The following is an 11048-nucleotide window of genomic DNA, read 5'->3' on the forward strand; positions in this document are numbered from 1 at the left end:
TGGTCTGACAATCGCTTTCAGTTGGTTCGAGCCTTGCTCTGCGCATGGTTGAGTCCTTGGAAAAGGCTCTATACTCACATTCTGTCACATTACTCAAATGAGTACTGTGAAATGAGTACCCAGCTATTAACAGCATTGTTTTTGTTGGGGAAAATTGTAAAAACGCCTAACAGGCGTCATGTCTTGTATACATGTTACATGTTGCTGTTTGGTCAAGGACCCTTTATAAAGTGCTTTGAGCACATTTAGTGGATATTGCGCTATATAAAAGCTCACTTTTTTTTAACTGGAGAGTTTAATGAAAGAAACATTGACTATCTGAGACAACCGGAGAACAGGGAGGATTGGGGAGTCGGGATTGCCTGTGTCTGTCAGCCATTTTTGGATCATTAATATTGTATCATTTACACTTCCTCTTTAACCCCCATCCACCCCTCTCTCACACAGGATGTGTTGACCGATTTGAAAGCTGAGCCAGAGACTTTACCATTAGAAAACCCACGTGATGACTGGCAGGGACACAAGGTCAGTGTTCTACTCCAATACCTAAATAATCTACTTAGGCTGTCTGAAGTTTAACTCTCTCCTTACCGATCATTCTCAGTATTTTCCCAAAATGACAGGCTTACCCAGCAGAAAATTAGATTTTTTAACCCAAACAAGCTCTCTGCAAACTACAAAACAAATGTTCTTATTAAATAAACAAAGATAATTCTTCAAAGTTTGTGATGTACGAAATAAATCTGAATTAAAAAATGTATATTGTGTCATAACAAATATGACGATTTTGATGTAGATGATAAGAAGAGGGTTAAAACATTTTATTTTACACAATCCGTTATCCCAGTTTTCTTACATGTTTAATGATTTGTCTTGATAAAGGGGAAACGTGAAACATTTATAGTAATAGTAATAAATCTTTATTGTCCACATAATGGAAAACCTTTAGTGCGTGGTTTACATTGCTCGAACAAATATAATAAATATTAACAGAATTGTGTGTAGCCTATAATAATATGATCTCATTACAAATTTACGTTGCAATACACACAGACATCTTTACAATTTAATACAATTGGGAACATAATATTTGAATGCATTGAAATTAAGACTGATTTCAAATGTATCCACAGTTACTAAGTTACTCACTCGAACTACTCGCTCCTCTTCGAATACAATTTTAAACGGTCCCAATTTCTTTCACACATCATTCCTCTTTTTCACCCTCTCTCTCTCTCTCTCTCTCTCTCTCTCTCTCTCTCTCTCTCTCTCTCTCTCTCTCTCTCTCTCTCTCTCTCTCTCTATCTATCTATCTGTCTCTCTCTTTATCTCTCTATCTCTCACTCTTCCTCTCTCTTAATAATCATTTGTCCTATGTTCTTTATTGAAATTTATTATTTCAATTATATTATTTTGACTTTCAAGGACAAAACATTTTATTTCATTTTGGCCAGAAATATTTTTCTTCGTATAACAATAGATTGATGACCCTTAACTTTTTTAATGGGGTCGCAGATAGATCTGTTGGTAGAACACTCGCTTCATTTGCAAAGGGACCGAGTAAGGTCGAGATTTTTTTCCTAATCCTTCTGTCCACTCAGCAGTGATTGGGTTGCTGGGTTTTTTTTGGGTTTTTTTTCATGTAAATCATCTCTCAGTTATGTAATGATAGATATTTTTTTTTTGTTTTGTTTTGAACATATTTTGTAAAAATTGAGTGTATACCTCTTATTGGGATCCTATGCTGGTGTCTGGATGAGACTTTTAGGTGGTCTCAAACTAAGTACATTGATAATAGGCTCTTGGAATCTAAATCTGTTCCATATTTGAACTGATTCTTCTTTGTCTTACTTTTTCTTGGAGACTTTAATTGTAATTTTATTATTTTATTTTACCATCCCATTTTCTTCCTTTTCACTGGCGCTGATATGACCTAAATATGTCACATGTGCTGTGAAACCCTAAAAACAAAATTCCCAGGTTTTATATTTTTGAGCATAAATTCAGTGTTCAGCATTAACTTCACATCACCGTGATGCCTTTGTGAGATGGTGCGTCCATATTATCTATTTTTAAATGCGCTTCAATGCTGCATGTGTTCTGAATCATTATTAAATTATTTTTTTCTGAACATTTTTTTATTATTCTTTTTTGAATGACAGGGAATGATTCAAGCAGCCGTTTATATCAAAAATAAATTGATTGATGGCAGAATTTTGGACACTGCCCTGGCCAAAGATAAGGTTGGTTATAGTTATTACACATATATTTGCATAAACATTTCTTGTATTTAAAAGAATGATGATAGGAATAATAATAATGATAATAATAATTATAATAATTATCATTATAATGATGAGGATGATATAATATAATAATAATAATAATAATAATAATGATAATAATGATAATAATAATAATAATAATAATAAAATAATAATAATAATAATAATAATAGTAATAATAATGAGAATTATAGTAATGATGTTCTTTTGACTATTTTATGTCTTTTATTATTCCTTATCTTCTCCTGTTTGACTGAAGTTGTGGAAGATTGATTCTATTTTTGGGTTGATTTCCTATATGTTATTTTTTTTTTTTTGGCACTGTATCTGCTGGACACAACTTTTCAACGTTTTATTTAGCACCAGTGCCTGCTCCCCAAAATTCCACAAGGCCCTTTTCTCATTTTGGTCCGTCTGTATGGAACACTATTCCACAGAGCATCCGGGAATCCAAATCATTGTCTGTGTTCAAGAAATCCTTGAAAATATTTCTTTTTTGATGTCATATACTTTCTATATTGTTTTGTGTTGATGTAATTTAAAGCGCCACGAGCCTCATGGTTGAGGATATCATACTCTCTATAAGAGTCTATTATTATTATTATTATTATTATTATTAGTATTATTAGTATTATTAGTATTATTATTATTATTAGTATTATTATTATTAGTAGTATTATTGTTGTTGTTGTTATTATTATTATTATTATTATTATTATTATTGATATTTTTATTAATATGATTATCATCATTATTATTATTAATTTGATTGACAGGAAAAGGAGACTTCCAAGTATGGCCTAGTAATGGTGGGCCACTCTCTGGGTGCTGGCACGGCGGCCATTTTGTCCATCCTCCTCAAGGACCTATACCCTGATCTCCACTGTTATTCATACAGTCCTCCGGGAGGACTTTTGACGTAAGTCTTTTAAGACAGATGATATTAGTGGCCATTAGTAAAATGATCAAGGTGCTGTTAAGATCTTGTGTTGTGTTAAGATTCAAATAATTTATTAACAAAGGATATGATGCTAAAAGCATGTGATTTATTTTTAAGAACTTAATGCTGTTTTGTAGACTTTGGGGTTAGTTGTTTTTTTTGTTGTTTTTTTTGTACAAAATTATATATTGTATGTACTCTTTTCTCTTGAGCTTGAGTGTAAAAAATCAAGTTTATGTTAAGTAGGTACTGCATTTAGGGAAAAGACTTGTAAATGGTTGGTAAATAGAAGGTTAAGGTCACTATGTCTCCCCCCCCCCTTGCTAATTAAGTTTATGGAAACTTCTGTGTTACATAACTAAAAGAAGCGGGTGGTTGGATGGGAGCATCACCCTTGAATCATATACCTATGATGTTCGCATGGGTGTACGATCCGATCTTCTTCTCTTTACTAGCCTATCCTGCTTCTTTGGTTTGTGATTGTATTTTTGACAGGGGATATTTTTTTTTCTGTAAATCTTCTGCCTGTTTGTTCTTGGTTATTTATAATTTAGCTTATGATATCTTTAGGTTATGATTTTGATTTACATTTGTACTATTTTTGTTAGATTGCTTGTTTTTTTGTTTCAGCGGTCTCTCATATAACCTCAATTGTGTTGGAAGAGACCTAAAGCAACAAACAAAAAAAAAAAAACAGAAAAAAATAACTAAAAGAAATATGGCCATTTATAGGTCTTAGTTTCATCGGCAATTACTATCAAATTTTATATGATTTTTTTTTAATTCACAGACGATACAAGTTATTTTGCATTTTACTTTATTTTATTTGTTTTCCATGTTAATTTGTTTATTGTTGTGCTGATGAAGGGTTTGTACCCGAAACGTCCATTATCTGTTATATTCCCATACGAAGCCTCTCCATTTTCACTCTTTCGTTAGTATTTTCACGATCACCAGCTTCAGGCAGCCCCTACCGTTTTCTACTTTTAATTACATTCATTTCAGATTGCCTTGTGTTCAGGCCACCAAATCATTTATTACATCCATTGTGGTTGGAAAGGATTGCGTTCCAAGGTAAATACCACTTTGTCCACGTGGTACTATGTCAGGGTGAACCAGATACAAAAAAAAAGGTCTAATATTGTATATTTCTTAAAATGGCTTCCAATGATGCCAAAGCTTTTTTTATAATGCGGGTTAGCTCCCTTGACCATAAAACCGACCATATATTGTAGTGTCAACAGTTTTGTTGCTGGTGTACTGTCTTCACAAATAAAGTGGCCAATGTTATTCCTGGGCGATGTCAAGATTTTTTCTTACCACTGATCTGTGACTGAATAAGCTAGGTCTGTTAGATCTGGTGGAAAGTACTTTACAATCGACTAACCTATCCAGAGGGTAGTTAGTAATTGTTACTCCAGCTCCTTGGGCTTTATGGCTCTACAGTTCAAACTTTTCTTTTTCTAAATGCCCGAATAAGCTACGACTTTTCAGAGCAAGTGATTTTGAATCAAAACGGAAAATGCTTTATTTTGATCTGTTTTATTGAATTATCATCAAAATTTGTACATTGTCTTGTTTATGACGTGGTTTGTTGACTCTTCACCATTACATTTCCAAGAAACAATGAATAAAAACAAATGGTAAAATTAAATCACATACATGCACACACTCACACACACTCAGAAACCAACTGTACAAGCACATCCTACATTTCAATAACTGTAACACTCCGGATAGTATAATGTATACTGTACTTCCCAGAATGCATCTGGTCAGTTTTTGAAGAATTAATTGAATGAGTAATAATAACGTTGTCTGGAAAAGTATTCAACACATCATTTCTTTACCATGGTTATCGGTTATAACAACTTACGCAGCTATGCTTATTTAATTGGTAAAAGCTCAAAAACTAACATAGACAGTGTAGTGATAGTAATAATACTCCTCCAAATTCTCATTTCGTTTTTCCGAATGACCTTCACAGAATTGGGCTTCCCCAGCTAGAGGTTCTTCGTACAGACATCCTGAATCAAATCAAGACAACTACAGAGTCCAAGGTGGGAACAATTTATTCAATTCATGTTTTGACTTTCTGTTTCTTTGTTTTCATCACTGTTGAAATGTAGCACGATTGTGCATTTGTTCTTTAATACAGAAAATGAATGTAATCGGAATGGACACAGGTCTGGATAATAATGTTGACAAGTACAAGACTTGGAATCTAATTCTGTTCCTTGTTTGAGCAAGTCCTGTTTCTTTTATGACTTTTCTTAGGTGCTTTCTTCTGCAAGTCTACAATTTTTTTGATATTCCCATTATTTTTATTATTATTATTATTATTATTGGTACTGACACGACCTAAAAGTGTTAAAGTACTATAAGATCTTCACAAACAAACAGTACACAATGATTTTATAAATATATATATTGGTCAATACAGGTTAATATGAGTGGTTTTCCAAAACTCCCTAACTCCGTTTTTCCCATTTTGAGATATTGAGGTTTATTTCCCCTAAAATTTCTCTTGCGGTTTGATAGTTTATCATATTCAAAGTTTAAATCATATAAATCTAGGGAAATTCGTGTGCCAGTTGATGCTTAAAATAAGATTTACATTTCAATTTATCTCATGAATGGAAAATCTCAAAAAGTAGAAAATTCGACTTAACGAGTTTTGGAAAACCAGCCTTCAATATGATTGTTATTTTTCTATAACTATTTGTAGTTTCTACATTTTTATCACAAATTAGATGATAACTAGGATTCCTTTTTGGTGTTCATGAGACTTTGTAAAGTTTTATAGAGACAGGTGACAATTTTATTATTTATGTTCATTGTTCCAGTGGACAATTATCAGCAAGGGCCTAATGTGTTGTAACAGTAAGTCTCTCGGAAGTACGATGGACATGCAAGAACGGGATGTAACAGCCCACCCATGCAATTCAGCCATTGGCCTTTCTGCACACGTCCCCCTGTATTTGCCTGGCCAGGTCATTCATGTTGTAAGGAGCCATATCAGGAATAACAAGTTAGTAAAAATATTGTCTTTTATATATCAGTGTTATCACATTGGATAAACATAATAATACAAATGATAAGGAAATTCTCTTTATCAGACCTGCATTCTTGAAAATTAAAAAATTCGTAATTTTTAGGAGATAAAAATTGTGGTCACTGTAGTTAACTTTAAAAAATAAAAAAATTACTCACACAAGGATAAAATGACACTTCAAAATCCTTAAAATTATGTAGTCTGGATCAATTTTCATTTTCAATGTTCCATTGACTATGAGAATCCCATGAAGTTCGGAAATTGGTGCCAAAATTTTGAAATTCTTGAATTTTCTGAATTAGTAGGCGGGTCTGTTTTTATGATTTGAGAAATGGATGATAATGGATAAGATAGCTAATTTATTTTTTTTAATACTCGTTCCCTTTTAGTAGATAGTGCCATCATCACACAGTGTGTCACAATTGATATTTTACATAAAAAAGAAAAAATGAATAGATAAGTAAACGAAAGAAAGATTATATAATTTTTTTAAAACCCCATAGAAATCTTTTTGTCTTGTTTTCTATTTTGCGTGAAAAAAAAATATTTTTACTGTTCTTCCCAAGTTCCCTTCTTTATTTCAGGATATTGAGAATATAATATGATTTCATTTTGAAATTTTCTCTCAGAAAAAGTTGCAGAACAACAGAGCCGATCTATCAAGCAGTATGGGCCAACAATGGTGACTTTGACGAGGTGCTGGTATCGCCCACCATGGTTAGCGATCATATGCCTGCCAATGTACTGGATGCTTTGGAAAGGGTAAGGCAACGTTTCGACAACTTACTTTGGATAGTCAAGTCATTCTTGGAATGATTGTGATTTGTTTTGGGTTTTTTTTTGGTCTATATTTTTATCATATATATGATTTTAAATGTCTGTAAATAATAGAAATTAATAAAAAAGATCTTTTTTTTTCAGTTTTTGTCAGCAAGTATGAAGCATGAGATAGACTTCACTCTAAATAACTTAAATACAGTAGTCCTCGTTTATAAGCACTCTAGCTACAAGCACGATCTGGCTATATGCAAGCTCTGGGTGCAATACATAATTTTTACTTTATAAATTAACTCCTTTATAAGCATGCTCACAGAAAAGAACTCGACTTATAAGCACGCTCAATTTTCTGACCATTATAAAAATAAAGTGTAAGAAAAGAAAATGAATAAATAATTAGAAATAAAAGTAATTATTAAAAAATACAAAATATTGACAGAGTTAACGGAAACCATGAAACAGATGTTCTGTGAATGACTAAGCAAAGATAAGTTGAATTGTAAGCTTCAATTTATTAGACGAAGACAGAAATTATGTCACAGTATCTATCTTCATCTAATAAATTGAAGCAAACAATTCAATACCTATCTTTATTTTTTCCTTTGAGCTTCAAGCTGCAATATTGTCATTATTGTGAATGATACATAACACACACCTCACAATTCCAACACACAAAAAAAAAAAATTACTGCCTCAGTACGAAACGGACAATGCACATCTGAATGGAATCTTAAGTGATAATAATAGGGAGGTGGTAAGTTGGGGGGAGGGGGGGGGGGGAGGTGAGGAGTTAGGCACGTTGTTCACATGTGATGACATTGACATGGTGCTGGACGTAGAATGAGGGAAAGGAGGGCGTAGACTGGTACTAGATATGGTCATAATTAATGAACGTTTGATGACCACACTTTGTATACAGAGGTGTAAAGTGTGCTTACGATGTGTGTTCTGAAGACAAGACTCGCTCATGTTCTCTGTGCCTGTGACTTTCTTGATTTCACGCATGCGTCTGTTGACAAGTCTATTTTCTGCTACATATCTGCACTGCACAACAACTATATCAGATGTTAAACAAGCAATTGTAACCATAAGACTTTACCCTCAACGTAATGGCCGATAAAAGAGTCGGAACCAGTTCACAGAAATAGAGGATGACACGCATTAAATCAAAAGTCAAACAAGCAACAATCACACGCTTCATTATCCTTTGTCCTAAACCTATGGCTTAATGCTGTCGCATATTGTGATTGAAAAGAAAGGGTTTGTTTACAAAAAAAAATAGAATTAAAAAGAAATAAATGCTTTAGGAAATGATTTTTGATGGACCAATGGTAATTCCAAGCCTATGACCCACTGCATACCATTATGTAAATATTTGGAAGCTATGAGAAAAAAGTTGCCTTTACTGTCATTTGAGTATTGAACATAGACTTAGCAACAAAAAAATAAATAAATAAAAATCTGTTTCTAAGCACAAATCGGCTATAAGCACGTTGTGCTTGATTGCCGAGGACTGTGCTTATAAATGGAGACTACTGTATTTTCAAAACATTATTTAAATTAAAATCTTTATAATTATTTGAAATGAATACGATATCTTTATCATTTTTTTCATCAGGTCATCATGCGAAGTGCCCCTGAGAAACCAGGTCACACGTTATCAGAAGAGGAAAGGCGGGAAATGTTGAACCGCCAATCGACTTCATCTTTAGCCACTCCTTGTTCTCTTAGCAGTCTCCCCCACGACCAACAGTATTATGAAAATGGCGTCTTCAATATGCCTTGTGCATCAGATACAACCTATCCTCACAATGCTTGTATCGTCGACGAAAAGAGGAATCTTATTTTTCCTTTTTCTGACAATTCATTGTACGATGATAGTATTGCAGCATCTGATTTCAGAAATATGCAACAGAAAGATGAAACGGCTCCACTGGCGAGCCCAGAGACAATGTCAATGAGTTCGGGTATAGGTAACCAGAGCCAGGACAGTTTTAGGTATTTACAACAAGCAGGCGGCAAACATCGGGACCCTGATTCATTTGCCCAAACCCAACCTTTGTTATCTGTAGTGAGAGAAGACAGTAATTTTAGACAACAAAATTCTGATGGATCTGATTCAGGGAATACCATAAGTGTTGAAGCTGAGATTGGCAGCGAGTTGAGGAAGAACGGGTTTGACGAGGAAGAGTCACAGCAAAATACAACAAAACCTCATAAAACTATTTCTGATCCGGATTCTCCTGCTGAGATTATCCCTTCCCCTGTTCATGATAAATCAGACCTTGTTACAAATAGCACATCCCATCATTTACCTCAGCAGGAAACACAAAATAACAGTAATGCAGGCTGGGTCCCATGTACTTTGGTGTCGGATGGAGACCCTATTCAAACATCAAACAGGATAGCCGAAAATGGTACCTCTGACCCTTCTTCTAATAACACTGCTGATGATAAAACAGCCATTTATATCCATCATGTTCCCTTGAAAAGCAACCAGATGGAATATGGCCATCCAAATGTGTACTACACTCAGGGAGGGATGGGCTTTCCTCACAATGGGTTCCATCTCTCTCTTCAAGTCGACAATGAAGTGGATCAGGAGACAGAAATAATCTTGTAGATATATTGACACATGGCAAAAAGAATCTTTTGTTTTAAAAAATGAGACTTCTTTGAGAAGCGTGTTTCGCTTACCAACTGTCTGGGAAATAAATGGTTTGACATTCATTGAGGACATAATGGATTATATGGTAAGTTCAGATATAAATGTCACTTTTTGGAATATACAAACCACGCAGAGAATTTTCTCATGTCAGGGATGGAACTTGACTTTAAGATAAAAATCTCAAAATATTCAAATGCTTCACGTTATACATATATTGTTGTTAACTAATTGTTTAAAACTAATATTGTAAAATTTTAGAAAAATAATAATGGAAGACAGGAAAAAAACTAGGTTCCATCAGTGAGGCATACGATTTACAAAATGAAATGTTGATGTATTTTATCTAAATGTAAATTGTCTTTTTGTTATACACTTATTATTATTTCTACAGCTGCTGAGCTCTTTCAATACTTTATCTGGTCCATCAGGAATGGACGTTTCAAGCCATATGTAACAATTACCTTTTTTCATTTTTCGTAGGACCAACAGTGTGTCATGTGATAACAGCGTTATTTTCTTCCCTTTTTTTATTTCTGGCCAAAACAAAAAAAAATAACTTTCTTTGAATTGTCATCATCAGCTGTGTCAATCTGGTATTATGTTAAGTAGAATCCAACGGCTGAAGCAGAGTTTCTGGGCAGGAAGTTACTCACTGTGTCTTCTATCTTCTTATATCTGTTTTCTGAGTTGCTTTCTGTCTTTGTATTGGAATTAAATTACTTGGTTTTGCCCTTTTCTCTGGTCAGAATCCTTGGCTGGGAGGGAAACAGTCAAATATATTGTTATAGTTTTTGGGACATATTTCTTTTCCTTGTAAATCATCGCTGTGTTTTGTACTGTTATTTTTGTTGTTTTGAATGTATGATGTTAGCATTTGAGTGTGTTCTTTTTAGTGGATTCCTGTGCTTTGTCTTGATAAGACTTTTAGGTATTAAGCACACTGATAGTGTGCTCTTGGAATTTACATCCGTTTCCTATTTGAGCCATTCCCCTTATATCCTAGTGGTTTCAATTTTAAATCTAGAATATTTGGCTATCCCATTTTCTTCCTTATTACTGACGCTGAAATGACCTAAATGTATCACAAGGGCCATAAAACCAGTGGGGGCAGCGTGGCTCAACAGTATGGCTTTTGCTTTGTACCCAAAAGGTATCGATTTCGACTACCCGCCTCGATGTGTGACCTTGAGCAAGTCACCTCGCCCTAGCTCATGTTGCAGTGCTGCACTGCGGCTCACGCCTGGGTTATTCCAGTCTTCCCTTGGAATGGTCCCTAGAGACAAATTCCCTCCTGGGGATGAATAAAGGGGAAACAAACAAAAA

At 34.2% G+C, this 11048-nt stretch overlaps 1 protein-coding gene across 1 annotated transcript in view; it reads left to right on the top strand.

The window, feature by feature from the left end:
- The window catches only part of LOC144967415 (diacylglycerol lipase-alpha-like), a 28365-nt gene extending 17317 nt beyond the window's left edge, over window positions 1-11048 (top strand). Inside the window, exons 11-18 of the mRNA XM_078904584.1 lie at window positions 448-525; window positions 2163-2243; window positions 3062-3204; window positions 4231-4299; window positions 5213-5285; window positions 6072-6256; window positions 6910-7042; window positions 8676-11048. Coding sequence (XP_078760710.1) covers window positions 448-525; window positions 2163-2243; window positions 3062-3204; window positions 4231-4299; window positions 5213-5285; window positions 6072-6256; window positions 6910-7042; window positions 8676-9680 — 1767 coding nt within the window. The 3' untranslated portion in view covers window positions 9681-11048. The remainder of the gene's footprint in view (window positions 1-447; window positions 526-2162; window positions 2244-3061; window positions 3205-4230; window positions 4300-5212; window positions 5286-6071; window positions 6257-6909; window positions 7043-8675) is intronic.

Source organism: Berghia stephanieae, chromosome 3 (genome assembly GCF_034508935.2).
Source record: "Berghia stephanieae isolate SIO BIC M18660-M18661 chromosome 3, UCSD_Bste_1.3, whole genome shotgun sequence".
NCBI lineage: Eukaryota > Metazoa > Mollusca > Gastropoda > Nudibranchia > Aeolidiidae > Berghia > Berghia stephanieae.